Source organism: Pristiophorus japonicus, chromosome 5, assembly GCF_044704955.1.
Source record: "Pristiophorus japonicus isolate sPriJap1 chromosome 5, sPriJap1.hap1, whole genome shotgun sequence".
NCBI lineage: Eukaryota > Metazoa > Chordata > Chondrichthyes > Pristiophoridae > Pristiophorus > Pristiophorus japonicus.
In genome coordinates, this window is record NC_091981.1 from 114,318,452 (window position 1) to 114,335,651 (window position 17,200).

General features: G+C 42.2%; 1 protein-coding gene across 9 annotated transcripts in view; it reads left to right on the plus strand.

Annotated features, from left to right (window-relative positions):
- The window catches only part of LOC139264424 (sodium bicarbonate cotransporter 3-like), a 250,666-nt gene that overhangs the window by 165,964 nt on the left and 67,502 nt on the right, over positions 1 to 17,200 (plus strand). For 8 of the 9 annotated variants that reach the window (XM_070880868.1, XM_070880862.1, XM_070880864.1 and 5 more), the window contains one exon: positions 10,955 to 11,200. The exons of the other annotated variant lie outside the window; for it this stretch is intronic. In XM_070880868.1, coding sequence (XP_070736969.1) covers positions 10,955 to 11,200 — 246 coding nt within the window. The remainder of the gene's footprint in view (positions 1 to 10,954; positions 11,201 to 17,200) is intronic. 9 annotated transcript variants of the gene reach the window in all.

The window sequence follows — 17,200 nt, forward strand, 5'->3', positions numbered from 1 at the left end:
TGTAGGAATTGCTCTGATAAGAGCGACAATCCTTGAAGTGATGCCTTTACTAAGAAGAAAAGTACACTCATGAGTTCTTTCAATTATGTGCCACAGTTACTAAGCATGACTAGCAGCTGCAGGTTTTTAAACACCACTGGAATCATAGAATGGTTACAGCACAGAAGGAGGCCATTCGGTCCGTCGAGCCCGCGCTGGCTTTCTTCAGTTAGTCCTGCTCTTTCCCCGTAGCCTTGCAAATCTTTTTCCTTCAGGTACTTATCCAATTCCCTTTGAAAGCCATGATTGAATCTGCCTCCACCACCCTTTCAGGCAGTGCACTCCAGATCCTAACCACTTGCTGTGTAAAAAAGCTTTTCCTCGTGTCACCTTTGGTTCTTCTACCAACCACCATATATCTATGTATTCTGTTATTGACCCTTCCACCAATTGGAACAGTTTTTCTCTCTCTCTTTTGTCCAGACTCCTCATGATTTGGAACATCTCGATCAAATCCCCTCTCAACGTTCTCTGCTCTAAGGAGAGCAACCCCAGTTTCTCCGGTCTATCCACGGAACTGAAGTCCCTCATCCCTGCAACCATTCTTCTAAATCTTTTTTGCACCCTCTTGAAGACCTTCACATCCTTCCTAAAGTGTGGTGCCAACAATTGGACACAATATTCCAGTTGTGGCCGAACCCGTGTTTGCTTTATAAAGGTTCATCATAACTTCCTTGATTTTGTACTCTATGCCTCTATTTATGAAGTCCAGGATCCCCTCCCGTAAGCTTTTTAATCACTTTCTCAACCTGCCCTGCCACCTTCAACGATTTGTGCATATATACCCCCAGGTCTCTTTGTTCATGAACCCACTTTAGAATTGTACCTTTTAGTTTATATTGCCTCTCCTCGTTCTTCCTACCAGAATGTATCACTTCGCACTTGTCTGCCTTAAATTTCATCTGGCATTTGTCTGCCCATTCCACCAGCCTGTCTATGTCCTCTTGAAGTCTATCACTATCCTCCTCAATTTTCACTATGCTTCCAAGTTTTGTCATCTGCGAATTTTGAAATTGTGCCCTGCACACCCAAGTCATTAATATATTTTGAGAAAAGCAGTGGTCCTAGTATCGATCCCTGGGGGACATCACTGTGCACTTTCCTCCAGTCCAAAAAAGAACTGAACACCGCTACTTCCTGTTTCCTGTCACTTCCTATCCATGCTGCCACTGTCCCTTTTATTCCATGGGCTTCAACTTTGCTGGCAAGCCTATTAAGTCCAACTCCTTTTGGAAATCCATATACAACACATGAACTGCATTGTTCTCATCAAAAAACTCAATCCAGTTAGCTAAAGACGATTTGCCTTTGACATCTGTGCTGGCTTTCCTTAATTAACCCACACTTGTCCAAGTGACGGTTAATTTTGTCATGGATTATTGTTTCTGAAAGCTTCCCAATACCGAGGTTAAGCTGACTGGTCTATAGTTGCTGGGTTTATCTTTACACCTTTTTTGAACAAGGGTGTAACATTTGCAATTCTTGAGTCCTCTGGCACTAGCCCCGTATCTAAGGAGGATTGGAAGATTATGGCCAGTACCTATGCAATTTCCACCCTCACTTCCCTCAGCATCCTAGGATGCATCCCAACCAGTTCTGGTGACTTCTCTACTTTAAGTACAGCCAGCCTTTATAGTATCTCCTCTTTATCAATTTTTAAACCATCTAGCATCCCAACTGCCTTCTCCTTCACTCAATATGACTTTGGCAACAGCTTTTTCCTTGGTATAGACAGATGCAAAGTACTCATTTGGTACCTCAGCCATGCCCTCTGCCTCCATGCCTAGGTTTCCTTTTTGGTCCCGAATCGGCCCCACCCCTCGTCTTAGTACCTGTTTATTATTTATATACCTTTAGAGGACTTTGGGATTCCATTTCATGTTAGCAGCCAGTCTGTTCTCATACTTGCTTTTTATCCCTCTTATTTCACTTCTCCTCTGAACTTTCTATATTCAGCCTGGTTCTCACTTGTATTCTCAACTTGACATCTGTCATACGTCTCCTTTTTCTGCTTCATCTTGCATAAGAACATAAGAAATAGGAACAGCAGTAGGCCATACGGCCCCTAGAGCCTGCTCCGCCATTTAATACGATCATGGCTGATCCGATCATGGACTCGGGTCCACTTCCCTGCCCGCTCTCCATAACCCCTTATTCCCTTCTCATTTAAGAAACTGTCTATTTCTGTCTTAAATTTATTCAATGTTCCAGCTTCCACAGCTCTGAGGCAGCGAATTCCACAGATCCACAACTCTCAGAGAAGAAAATTCTCCTCATCTCAGTTTTAAATGGGTGGCCCCTTATTCTAAGATTATGCCCCTCTAGTTCTAGTCTCCTCCATCAGTGGAAATATCCTCTTTGCATCCACCTTGTCAAGCCCCCTCATAATCTTATACGTTTCGATAAGATTTCCTCTCATTCACCTGAACTCCCAATGAGTAGAGGCCCAATCTACTCAATCTTTCCTTATAAGTCAAACCCCACATCTCTGGAATCAACCTTGTGAACCTTCTCTGAACTGCCTCCAAAGCAAGTATATCCTTTCGTAAATATGGAAACCAAAACTGCACGCTGTATTCCCGGTGTGGCCTCACCAATACCCTGTACAACTGTAGCAGGACTTCCCTGCTTTTATACTCCAGCCCCTTTGCAATAAAGGCCAAGATTCCATTGGCCTTCCTGATCACTTGCTGTACCTGCATACTATCCTTTTGTGTTTCATGCACAAGTACTCCCAGGTCCCGGTGTACTGCAGCACTTTGCAATCTTTCTCCATTTAAATAATAACTTGCTCTTTGATTTTTCCTGCCAAAGTGCATGACCTCACACTTTCCAACATTATACTCCATTGGCCAAATTTTTGCCCACTCACTTAACCTGTCTATGTCCTTTTGCAGATTTTTTGTGTTCTCCTCACACATTGCTTTTCCTCCCATCTTTGTATCGTCAGCAAACTTGGCTACGTTACACGCAGTCCCTTCCTCCTAGCCGTTAATATAGATTGTAAATAGTTGGGGGCCCAGCACTGATCCCTGCGCCACCCCACTGGTTACTGATTGTCAACCCGAGAATGAACCATTTATCCCGACTCTCTGTTGTCTGTTTGTTAGCCAATCCTCTATCCGTGCTAATATATTGCCCCCAACCCTGTGAACTTTTATGTTCTGCCGTAACCTTTTATGTAGCACCTTATCAAATGCCTTCTGGAAGTCCAAATACACCACATCCACTGGTTCCCCTTTATCCACCCTGTTCGTTACATCCTCAAAGAATTCGAACAAATTTGTCAAACATGACTTCCCCTTCATAAATCCATGCTGACTCTGCCTGACCGAATTTTGCTTTTCCAAATATCTTGCTACTGCTTCTTTAATAATGGACTCCAACATTTTCCCAACCACAGATGTTAGGCTAACTGGTCTATAGTTTCCTGCTTTTTGTCTGCCTCCTTTTTAAACAGGGGCGCTACATTTGCAGTTTTCCAATCTGCTGGGACCTCCCCAGAGTCCGGGGAATTTTGGTAAATTACAACCAATGCATCCACAATCCCTACTGCTACTTCTCTTAAGACCCCAGGATGCAAGCCATCAGGTCCAGGGGATTTATCCTCCTTTAGTCCCATTATCTTGCTGAGTACCATCTCCTTAGTGATTGTGATTGTGTAAGTTCCTCCCCCCGTAGCCCCTTGACTAGCCATTGTTGGAATATTATTAATGTCCTCTACTGTAAAGACTGATACAAAATATTTGTTCAGAGTTTCTGCCATCTCCATGTTCCCCATTACAAATTCCCCGGTCTCATCCTCTTAAGGGACCAACATTTACTTTAGCCTTTTTATATATCTATAGAAACTCTTGCTATCTGTTTTTATATTTCATGCTAGTTTACTTTCATAGTCTTATCTTCCCTTTCGTAATCATTTTTATTGTCATTCTTTGTTGGCTTTTAAATACTTCCCAATCTTCTGTCCTCCCACTAGTTTTGGCCACATTGTATGCCCTTATTTTTAATTGGATACCGTCCTTTATTTCTTTAGTTAGCCACGGATGGCTATCTTTTCTCTTACACCCTTTCCTCCTCACTGGAATATATTTTTATTGAGAGTTGTGAAATATCTCCTTAAATGTACACTACTGTTCATCAACCGTCCTACACTTTAATCTATTTTCCCAGTCCACTTTAGCCAACTCTGCCCTCATACCTTCATAGTCTTCTTTATTTAAGCTTAGTACGCTGGTTAGAGATCCAACTTTCTCACCCTCCATCTGAATTTGAAATTCAATCATGCTATGATCACTCATTCCAAGGGGATCCTTTACTAGGAGATTGTTTATTAATCCTGTCTTATTACACAGGATCAGATCTAAGATAGCCTGCCCCCTGGTTGGTTCCGTTACATACTGCTCAAGGAACCCGTCCCTTATGCACTCTATGAACTCTTCCTCAAGGCTACCCTGACCAATTTGATTTGTCAAATCAATATGGAGGTTAAAATCAACCGTGATTATTGCTGTTCCCTTTTTACAAGCCCCTACTATTTCCTGGTTTATGCTCCGACCAACAGAGTTGCTACTGTTAGGGAGCATATAGACTATGCCCTCCAGTGACTTTTTCCCCCTTATTATTCCTTATCTCCACCCAAACTGTTTCAACATCCTGATCATTTGAGCCAATATTGTCTCTCTCTATTGCAGTGATTTCATCCCTTATCAATAGAGCTACCCCACCTCCTTTTCCATTCTATTTGTCCTTCCGGATTGTCAAATACCCCGGAATATTTAATTCCCATTCCTGGTCACCTTACAACCACGTCTCTGTAATGGCTATCAGATCATACCCATTTGTCTCAATTTGTGCCGTCAACTCATCAATTTTGTTACAAATGCTACGTGCATTTAGACAAAGTGCCTTTCAATTTGTTTTTTTTACCCGTTTGTCCTGCTTGTTTCCTCTCTCCTTCAAACTCGCTTTCTTTATTTTTACTTTCTAATTCCAGCTTTACTCCCCTCCCTACTGAATCTATTTTCAGGTTCTCATCCCCTTGCCAAGCTAGTTTAAACCCTCCCCAACAGCACTAGCAATTGGTCCCGGCTCTGTTGAGGTGCAACCCGTCCGGCTTGTACAAGTCCCACCTCCACCAGAAGCGGTCCCAATGCCTCAGGAAATTAAAGCCCTCCCACCCGCACCATCTCTCCAGCTGCGTATTCATCTGCTATATCCTTCTATTTCTGTACTCACTAGCTCGTGGCACTGGGAGTAATCCGGAGATGACTACCTTTGAGGTTGTGCTTTTTAATCTCTCTCCTAGCTCCCTAAACTCTGCCTGCTGGACCTCATCCCTCTTCCTACCTATGTCATTGGTACCGATGTGGACCACGACTTCTGGCTGTTCGCCCTCTCCCCCCAGAATGCCCTGCAGCCGTTCAGTGACATCCTTGACCCTGACACCAGGGAGGCAACATACCATCCTGGAGTCACGTCTGCGGCCGCAGAAACGCCTGTCTGCTCCCCTGACTATAGAATCCCCTACCAGTGAAGCTCTTCCATTCTTCTTTCCCCACCCCCCCCTCCCCACAGCCCCCGTGCAGCTGAGCCACCCGTGGTGCTGTAGATTTGGCTGTGGCTGCACTCCCCAGAGCCACCATCGCCCCCCCCCACCCCGGGTACTCAGAACAGAGTACCGGTTGGAGAGCGAGGCGGACTCGCGACTCCTACACTACCTGCCTAGTCCTCCTCTTCTGTCCGCGGCGGTCACCCAATCCCTATCTGCCTGCACACTCTTAAGCTGAGGGGTGACCGCCTCTTGAAACATGATAACCACGTAGCTCTCAGGCTCGCAGATGCTCCGCGGTGACGCCAACCGCCGCTCAAGCTCCAAAACATGGAACTTGAGTTGGTGCAGCTGAAGACACCACCTGCACACGTGGTCGCCCCGGCTGCGTGAAGCATCCAGGATTTCCCACATGCAACAGGATGTGCAATCCACGGGACTGAGCTTCCCTGCCATCCCTCTAGTTACACTCGGAACTATCAAGTAGAACCTCCAAGTTCTAAACCTTAGCAAAACACACCCAGCTGCTACTCAGCTGACAGCTGGTTTAATTAACTGGTTCTCCTTAGGTAATAAAGATCACATATATTTAATTGCAGTTCTTAAACTACAACAATGCCAAAGGTTTCTTAAAGGAAAAAAAAGAAAAAGAAAAAAGACTCACCAATCCATCAGCCAATCACTTACCTGCTTGACGCTTCGATTTCAACTTTTTTTTTATTACTTTCTGCCCCTGCTGCAACTGGCCTCCTCCCGAACTGCCGCTGCACCAAGCTGCTGCCGCCCTTTGTAGTCCCACACCCGCTCCGCTCTCGCAATGCTGGCCTCCTCCCGAACTCTTACACTCTATCTCTTTCGTGATCCAGGGAGCTCTGGCTTTGGTAGCCTACCTTTTCCCCTCATGGGAATGTACCTTAACTCCTCTTTAAAGGCAGCCCATTGTTTGATTACAGTTTTGCCTGCCAACTTTTGATTCCAATTTATCCGGGCCAGATCCGTTCTCAACCCACTAAAATTGGCCCTCCTCCAATTAAGTATTTTTACTCTAGATTGCTCCATGTCCTTTCCATAGCTAATCTAAACCTTATGATACTATGATCACTGTTTCCGAAATGTTCTCCTACACCACTTGACTCATCTCAATCGCCAGAATGAGATCCAACAATATCTCCTTCCTCTTTGGGACAGAAACTTACCAATGAAGAAAGTTCTCCTGAACACACTTCAGAAATTCTTTCCCCTCTCTGCCCTTTGCACTATTACTATCCCAGTTCATATAAGGATAATTGAAGTCCCCCATTATCACTACTCTATAGTTCTTGCAGCTCTCTGTAATTTCCCTGCAAATTTACTCCTCTACTATATCCTTCCCACTCGTTGGTTAACTATAGAAACCTTCTTTGGCAGTCCCTTGGAGTCGAGGATGACTTGCTTCCACACTAATGCGTTCTCAGGTGACCGAGTCCAATGCGGGACCTACAGTCTTTGTCACAGGTGGGACAGATGGCGGTTGAAGGGACAGGTGGGTGGGGGTGCTTGGGTTGTCGTGCGCTCCTTCCGCTGTTTGCGTTTGGCCTCTGCTTGCTCCCGGCGAAGAGACTCGATGTTCGGCACCTTCCCGGATGCTTCTCCTTAACTTTGAGCAGTCTTGGGCCAGGGATTCCCAGGTTATGGTGGGGATGTTACATTTTTTCAAGGAGGCTGGGGATGTTGGCCTGAACGAGAACACAGACCTCGGTGCACCTATGCTGCCAATGGATTTGCAGGATCTTGCGGAGGCAGCGTTGGTGGTACTTCTCCAGTGCTTTGAGTAATGTAATGGCACCTCTATTTCTTAACTCGAACCAAATAAATTCTGTCCATGACCCCTTCCAGGACATCCTCTCTCTCCAGCACTGTAATATTCTCCTTAATCAACATTGTCACTCCTCTTTTCTTTCCTTCCCTATCTTTCCCGATCTTTCCCGAACATCTTTTATCCAGGAAAATATTCTGTACCGAATCCTGCCCTTTTTTTGGGCCAGGTCTCTGTTATTGCAACAGCATCATATTCCCATGTGGCTATTTGCGCCTTCAGCTCACCAAGCTTATTTATCATGCTTTGTGCATTTACACACACACACTGTAAACCTATTTTAGACCCATATATACTATTTCTTCTTCTAGAGCTATCTGTCTCTCCCAATCCTTTGTGCACCTTGTTTCTCCTTTCTAGTGCTACATCCTGGTTGCCCATCCCCCTGCCAAATTAGCAACCCCCCCCCCCACCAGCTCTGTTGCGGTGCAACCCATCCAGCCTGAACAGGTCTCGCCTCCCCTTGAACCAGCCACATGTCCCAGGAACCTAAAGCCCTCCCTCGTGCATCGCCTCTGCAGCCACACATTCATCTGCTCTATCCTCCTATTTCTATACTCGCTAGCTCATGGCACTGGAAGTAATCCAGAGATTACTACCTTTGAGGTCCTGCTTTTTAATCTCTTTCCTAGCTCCCTAAAATCTCCTTGCAGGACCTCATCCCTCTTTCTACCTATGTCGTTGATACCAATATGGACCACGACCTCTGGCTGTTCACCCGACTCCCTTAATGTCCTACAGCCACTCAGAGACATCCTTGACCCTAGTACCAGGGAGGCAACATATCTCCTGGAATCACATCTGCAGCCGCAGAACCGCCTGTCTGTTCCCCTAACTATTGAATCTACTATCACTGTTTTCCCGATCTTCCTCCTCCTCCCTAGTGCAGCTGAGCTGTGTACTTTGCTCTGTCTGTACACCCCAGAGGAACCATCGCCCTCACTCGTAAATACCGATTAGAGAGTGAGATGCACTCGGGGGCTCCTGCATTATCTGCTTGGTCCTCCTTGTCTATCTGGCGGTCACACATTCCCTCTATGCATGCTCCCTCTTCTGCTGCGAGGTGACCACCTCCTGAAACGTGCTATCCACATACATTGAAGGTATTCTAGGAATGCCACCAAGGTGCTGGACGAATTCCACAAGGTGGGCTACCCATTCACCATTATCAAAAAATGCACTGCTTTGTGATTTACTCTGTGGATCCAAGCATCACCAATCCAGTATTACAACAATCATGACTTAAGCAAACAAGAGATCTTTAAATCCTCCCTTGTATTTTCTGCCCAGTAGTGACCATTTTCCTAGAGTCCCAATTGAGGACATACATGAAGAAATAGTCTTTCAGTTCTTTGTGGAAAGATGGGAGTGCTGTGAACTCTTGGGCCGTAAAAATACTGACCCATCTCTGTGGGCTGTGCATTCCATTTTGAGGCCAGATTCTCAACATCTAAGAACAGTAGCAGTGCAGTGTTTGACTGTAGGCCCCTGAAATTCAACAGGGTTTCTCCAGGCCTCCTGCCATTTTCACTGTTTCCTGGGGTTCCACTGGAGTTGCAGCAGAAGACCGAGAGAACCCCTGCAGAATTTCAAGGCCATAATGTTCTTGGAAGGGTTATACTGTTACTGCAGCTTTTTCTGATGCATGGATATTTAGCTGAGGAATTGGGGTCCAAGGCCAGTGTATCCAACAGGAGTTCAATTAGCACACAATCTGGTTTGACCTTCAAGCAGCAAGATTGTTTTAGGCTTGCATTAAAGCTGCAGTGCAAAATCGATCTGCATCTTTAATCTGTTCTCTCAACACGCAGGCTGTGACTCACTGTTGTTCTGGGCCACAATGAATTGATATTGATGTACCATCTTTGAATATAACATTCAGCATCTCTTTCAATGCAACACTTGGCCAGGGTGAACAATGTGCTCTCTGGCTCTGTTATTCAACAGTTCATTCTCATGAATAAAAGTTATCTTTATGTGATAGAATCCTCCAGTTGGTAGATCTGTTTTGCTTCTGCAGAAAATCATCAGCTCACAGTTTTGCTCCAAGACTTGGGAAGAGGTGTCATCGTTGTGACTCGACAAGCAGAAGAGGCAAACGTTTCTGTACACCTTTCTCAATTCTCATTAATTTCTGGAGTCTTTAAGATGCAAGGAAAAGGAGATTAGTTATACAGATAATACCATGATAGAATATACATCATGATAACATTATGGTGCCAGTGTTGTTCTTGGACGGTTTAGGAGTTGAGCAGTGCCTCCCTCATCTATCTCTCACCTCGGATGGACCTCCTGTCTCAGATATCAAGTGAAGAACTCAATCTAGATCTCTCAGGTTTATTTTTCACATAAAGATTTGAGTCGAGCCAGGTGGTGGCAGATTATGACCTCTGGAAAGCTGTTTGCTATTGAGGGTTATGCCTATATTATATATTCAGAAGCACTTTGACCCATTCCCTTGTTCTGTTTCTTTGACTCTGGGGTATCTTCAATATATAGCAATTCTGTTTGAAACCTGAACACAGGATTCAACTGGCATCAATCAGTTATCTGCCTCACTGAAGATTCATTCACTTAGTGTTTTATGGCATTTAGAAATCAATTCCGATCTCTATTCTGGTAATTGTCTCTGGGATTAAAAGGTTTGAACTTTGAACAGTGCTACCTGATAGCAGTGATGGACCTGTTTTTTTTTCTCTCAACTCTATCTTGTTGATAGCACACCATCCTTTTCTGCTATTCCTCACCCGCATAGGTTGCACAGCATTTTCATATTACATGTGTCGTATCAAGCTTTGTTTTTTTATGTAGATCATTCTAAATACCTGTGTAATTCTTGTCAGCTATTTATAGTAAGGGTGCTAGAGTCAGTTGTTTTTAACCAGAAAATGGCTAAATGAATGATACGATGCATCCTTTATTGTTATGACCGGACAAGTAGGAAATCTTCTAGCTCCATCATGTCTGTAGCAATCGCTTGGGTACATCTCAAACAAGTCATGGTAAATGGCATTTCTAATGTAACCAAATGGACTGTGATTCAAATTTTATAAACCCACTGCCACAGCGCACATATACCTGAGCTTGTATTGAGCGCCTCTTGAAAAAATAATCTAAGATATTCTTCAGGCACCAAGGCTATTTTGTTTGAGGGAGAGTTCCCTCTCCCAGCGCACTTGGGATTCAAAAGTAAGCTTCTTTGGGGTTGGGAAAAAACTAGATGCAGGAAGGAATGTTTGAATTGTCTACTTGAACTACTCCAGTTATGAGGTCTTCATTTCTTGGCATGCTGAATGTCAGAAAGCATCAATCATGAGTAATGAAGAAAACTGGTCTATTGACAGCCAAGATGATGACGAGGTGCATGTGGAGACGATCAATCCAGTACATTGAACTGTTATTTGATCCCAATTGGTTTATGAAACAGGCCGATGTGATTTTATCTGTGTGTGTTATGCACAGTTTCTTACTGAAAAGATGACTTAAATGTCTCTCCCTTCCATCAACAGGGAATATGGCCTTTCGTATCTCTCACTCCGTGCCAGCATTGGACTGTGGACTGCATTCCTGTGCATAATATTGGTTGCTACTGATTCGAGTAGCCTGGTTTGCTATATAACCCGCTTCACGGAAGAGGCCTTTGCTGCTCTTATTTGTATTATATTCATTTATGAAGCATTGGAAAAGCTCTTCGATTTGGGAGAGAAAGTTCCATTTAATATGCAGAATAATCTGGAGACACTTACCCAATACTCGTAAGCAGAAACAATTGACACTTTTTCTTTTAATTTTATGTAATATAGATTGAACTATTTTCTACTACTCACCTGCAGCATATTAGTCATTAAACTTTCATTGATTACATCATAATTAAACCTTCATTGAGGATAGTATTGTGTACCAAGTCCTTGGAATACTCGGGTTAAATATAACTACCCTGATACCTGTTGCTTTTATAAACCGCTTGCATTTCACTTTTGCAAGTTGAGCTAACTGGTACTTCGTGTGTTTCATTTACTGCCTTGTAATAATTCCTGGTGTCCTTTACATTCCATGTAATTTCATTGTTAGAAATTTATACTAGATTAGCCATTCAAAGCTTTGCATGCCAGGAGCATATGATACTGTATAGAAAAGGGTGATTTGGCACATTAATTATGTGTTAATGCTTTTCATGTTACCCACCTAGTTTAATTCCACTCTCCTTGCTCCCCATACATACCCTTGTAATATTTCTCTTTTACAAGAACTTAAGAACATTAATAATTTGTAGCAGACTTCTGCATTCTAGCCTCTCTCTGTAAAATATTTTTTCCTGACCTCCATTTAATTCTTTTTGCAATCATCATAAATTTGTGTTTTTGTTTCACTGGTCAACGATATTGTAAAACAAAATCATGACCCTTTGAAGTCTTGATTTTTTTTTAGTTTACACCTTCACCACCTCCGCTCTTGTGAAAAAGCCCTAAAATCTCTTCTAAATTGTTGCCTCTTATTGCTGGTAACATCCAAATTAATCTATTGTGCACTTTAAAAAAAATATTGCTTAGTTATACCATCTATAATGAGGTGGGCAGAGCAGGTCTCCAGTCGTCCTGGTTAACCCTTGCCACTGGATAAAGGCCTAGCTCTGTCAAGCCCGTGTGGTGACTGATGTGCAATGGTCACCACACGTTTTTTTTAAAAATCCACGCACAGGCATCTTCCACCCCTTCCATTGGAGTTCAGGACTGGAACATCGGATCCTTCATTGAAACATCTGTGAGCTCATGTGGAAGCAAGTCATCCTCGTTCGAGGGACCGCCTATGATGATGATGAATGAGGTGGCCAAAACTGTATAGAACTCCAATTGTGATCTTGTACAGGTTTGGCACTACCTCTTTGTTTTTGTCTCTCGAGATACAAATTCTGTTTGCATTTTATGGGCTAATCTACTTGCGTTAATTTTATCCACACCAAAGTTCATCTACTCCATTCTCTATTTCAAAATTCTCATCCTGTTTTCAAATACCTCTCCCTGTCTCTGTAATCTTCTCCAGCTCCACACACACACACCCCTCCCTCCCCACCCAACATCTGAGATATCAGTGCTCTCTAATTCTGCCCTATTGAGCATCCCTGAGTATAATCGATCAGCCATTGGTGGCCATGTCTTCTGTTGCCTAGGCCCTAAGCTCTGGAATTCCCTCCCTAACCACTTTGCCTCTCCCCCTCTCTTTCCTTCTTTAAGACACCCCTTAAAACCTACCACTTTGACCAAGCTTTTGGTCATCTGCCCTAATTTATGCTTATGTGGCTCGGTGCCAAATTTTTTGTCTTATGATACTCCTGTAAAGCGCCTTGGGGTGTTTTACTACGTTAAAGGCGCTATATAAATAGAAGTTACATGCACATACATATGTATATATATATATATAATATATACACACGCGCGCATACATGCATTTGTGCGTGCACATACATATACATACCTTTATACATACACGTACATATCTACACATACATATTCACATACATACGCACATGTGTGTATATATATATATATATATATGCTATGTGCTCTCCAACCACTTCTCTATCAAGTGTGATCATATTCCCCTTAATTTCATGTGCCATTACCTTTACCTTAAGCATCTTGTATGCTATAAAATGCTTTTTGAAAGTCCATATAAGCCATATTTACTGCTTTCCTTCACTTATTTTGTCATTTCAAACAATTCTATAAGGTTGTTCAAGCACGACCCCCCTCTTTACCATTTGGGCTGAAATTCCGGCCTCACCGGGTCTGTACGAAGGCGCAGTGTGCATGCGCCAAAAACTGGCTTTTTTGATCTGTCAAGATTTCTCTTGACAGATCCTCCACATCCCCGCAGGAAGGACATTCGCACAGCCGCGATCGGGCTATTTGCCCAACTCATGCCCAGCGAATGTCCTTCAAACTCTTTCGCCTGGTGAAAGCAGGCGCACAACCTACTGTTGCCAGAGTAAGAGTTTTAAAACATACAAAAATTAAATTTTAAAACACATTTTTATGTAAAAAAATCCTGTCCATTAAGGTAAGTTTATTTTAAACTGCATTAAAACACACTTTTTTTTTTCTCAAACATTTAATTAACTTTAATTTCAATTAACTTTAATTTCAATTAATTTTAAATATGTTGTGTTTGGGTGTTTTAGGAGGTTTTCTCATTTATAGTAATGGGAACTCGGAGAAACGGAGTTCCCATTATTATCAATGAGAATACTGCATCGTGATTGGTTGTCCAAGCTCACGTGACTCCAGCTTGGACTTGTGTGCCTCGAAGACAGGCCCCCATGTGATGCGCAGCAACTGAAGGCCTCCGACCGGGATCCTATGTTTCTCCGGGACCAGCAGGTAGATTCGTGGATTTTTTTTTAAGGTCGGAGGCGTTCGTACGAAGGAAGCCTCCGACTGGAATTTTAGCCCTATTAAATCAATACTGATTGATGCTGATGAATTCATCCAAGTTCTTAATAATTTCATCAAACTTGAACATATGTGACGCACAGCTAGCCCAGTTACCAATCATTTGATCTGGCTTTATCGCGCTTTGCTCTCCTTAGCTAAAGGTAACCCAGGCTCTTTTTTCCCACTGCCACAGAGTGTCTTCAATTGCTTCTCAAGCTCAGTAACTTTGAGCTTCAGTGAATCCACTTGGAAGCACTTCTTAAACTGTGGTTGTCCTGGACAAATATAGTTGCCAAAAATTCTCACATTAATGCACGTTTTGCACAACACAGGTTTCCATAGTAAATGGATCCGAAAAATTAAAACTTAAATAATTGAAAGTAGTTTCAAGTTAACTATACTTCAGTTCCGAGTTCACGTTTGGACTAAACTCCCTTTACCCTGGTGCCTTTTCATTGTACTGGTCACTCTCGCCTTGATCTGCTCCTTCTAGTTAAATCCTCTCAACAACACAATTTTTATTTCTGTTTTGTCTTACAGATTCAGGCCCACTCTGCTTGGTGCCAAACTCCTGTTCGGACTAAACTTAGTTTCTCACCATCTCTCAGAAAAACCTTGCTCTTGTCAGTGTGTTCCTCAGTCAACTTGTAGCTCCCAAATTTTTGTCTAGCAAAATTAATGGACTGAAAATTCTGCTGATCCCCCTGACCTATTACACCTGAATTCCCAATGTGCCAGAGCAGAACCTTGTAAAATCTACCCCATTATGTAGAATGCTTTTTGTTTGGGGAAGCATTGTACAGAGTGAGAATTCCCAGCCATTGTTATTGAAAGCCGATTATGATGATATTTCAGTTTGAGTAACTTGTATTAAATGTTGACTTGTGTACATTTGTGATTTTTTTTTTATTTGGACATTTTTTAAACTTAATTTTTGGTGTTAAACTGGTAGCAAGACTACTTCTGTTGTGAATTGCTTTTAGTCTGAGACATCAGCACACCACTGCAAATGCAATTTCTGAAGGAGTATTCTCTGAAATGTATTTATGCTAATGTCTTTAAAAAGCAGTATTTAGGTGCTTTGACTTTTGTTTTTACTGATTGGTGAAGTCTATTTAAAGGATGTGTTCTCTGCTTGACTGTCAAATTATTCTGCATACTGCACTTAATTCTGTCTCAACTGTTCTCTTTTTTTTCTGCCCCTTTTGTTTTTATAAAGCTAAGGATCCCGTATACTTTAACAGTCTTTTCAATGTGTTCTTCCCCAGCCTCGCTGTTCTTGCACCCCCTTTAAAATTGGACCATTTAGTATATACTGCCTCCTCAGTTTTCCTTCCAAAATGTATCACTTCACACAGCATAAGTAATGATTCTTTTTCTGTGTGTTTTACTTGCTTTAGGTTGTTATAATAATGATGCTATTCAGAAATTTAAACAGCTTTAACACTAATATAGCTTGTTTAGTGTTGGTGAATAAGCTTAAAATAGTTTCTTTAATTGACTGCCTAGATGGCCTAAAATTTCTGTGGACTTTCTAACTGCATCGGGGTAAAGCATAAAAAAGGAACAAAGACATAGTGATAATTGTCATTGTACAGATGCCTCCCTTCTAATTAAAATTAGTGATATTTTTTAAATATATTTTGCCCATTAAATTAATGAGCTGTTTTTATTTTTGGAGTCTGCTGCCTTTGCTTGCAATAAAGATATTAATGTTCATCTATTTACTGAAGTCTACACAATGTATGTGGACTGGTTGGCACACTCATTGTTCCTTTCTGGGACCAGCCTAGATTGATGAAAGTAAGGAGAAAATGTTTTTTCGATGGCTGTAAAGATTTTGCCGCCTGTGCCTTCCTGTTGAACATGGGCTCAAATTGCCCACTATTTAGTACTCCGAAGATGTTGATATGTGAAGTAGAAAATACATGTTGGAACAGTAAAAGGGTGTCTGTATAGTAAAAGGATGTTTTCTTGGGTTGGTAGTATGGCACATTCTCTGGCCTTAATAGAGATAGATTGCTTCTCTATCACCAATAGCTCAGTGTGAATTCTGGATGACAAAAGTGGAAATATTGCTACATTTCCCAGTGCTATCTTTCCACACCTTGATTTATACAGAATCCACACAAAATAATAAAAATAAGTAAGTAAGATACTTTAGGCTCTTCAATCAAATGCAACTGTCCTTATTTTAAGATTGAATTTGGAAAAAGCCTCTTGCTGTTAATTCATACTTTCCTAATCAGTATCTGGATTCTGACCGATGACAAATATTAGGAGTAAAGATTTGAATCGAATCCCACAGGACAGGATTTATTTTCCGATGAGGGTTCAAGGTCCCTCTCTTTGTTTTTGAGGCATGCTCAAATTGTGCTCCCAAATTCTGCTAGCTTATTTTTCTGTGTTGAAAAAGATTACCCCAATTGTTGGTTACCTTCTGATAATCTGGTGAAGTGGCTCATGGAAGGTTGATCTAGTCTTCCCCTGATTTCCACTTGTTTACTAGCAGAAGTCACTGGGTTACATATCAGTAATATTGGTAGACTCCCCTTTTCAGCACATCAAGCAATTGAAACCGGGACCACCTTAATCTGTGTACCACAATACCGCACATTTACTCTGACATATTTCTATGGCTCTGAGTGAATCATATTGCATTTGTGTTGATTTTTTTTGAAGCAATTCTTTCCTTATGTAAGAAATGGACTGGAATGCTTGCTGCGCTTGAAATTGACTGCACAAGGGAAGGGTTTGATGTGCTGTTTTGGAGAGATTAAACTTTGACTTCCATTGAAGGAGTACATGAAGCGGCCATGTAATATTCCAACATTCCTAACAGTATTCCACTGAACTGTATAGAACCTGTCTTTGTTCCAGGAAATATTGGGAGTCCTTTACTTTTTATATTTTTGTTGAATAAAATATTTACAAAATTGGTGCTATATTCTTGAGTGAAGATCATAGCATCAACTTTGTATACTCAATAGGCCCAAATTTGCCCAGGAGTTGCTCCATTTTTTTGGAGCAACTTGATTTTTCTGGAGTATCTTAAAATTCCCCATTCTGCACATTTAATTTGCACCAGTGTAAGCGAGTTAGCTAGGATTTTTTTTTAGTTTAGATTTTTTTTTCAAAAGGGGGCATTACCAGCCACCTACGCCCATTTTGGCCATTTAAGCCAGTTTGGACAGCTAATAGTTGCTCCAAACTAACTTACGCCAGTGTATGTGGCCGCACAGAAAACCCTTGTGGAGAGTTAAGAAATCAGCGCAGGTAGCCAGAGGTGGTGGGGGATGGTGGAGTGAAGCGGAGAGGATCTTG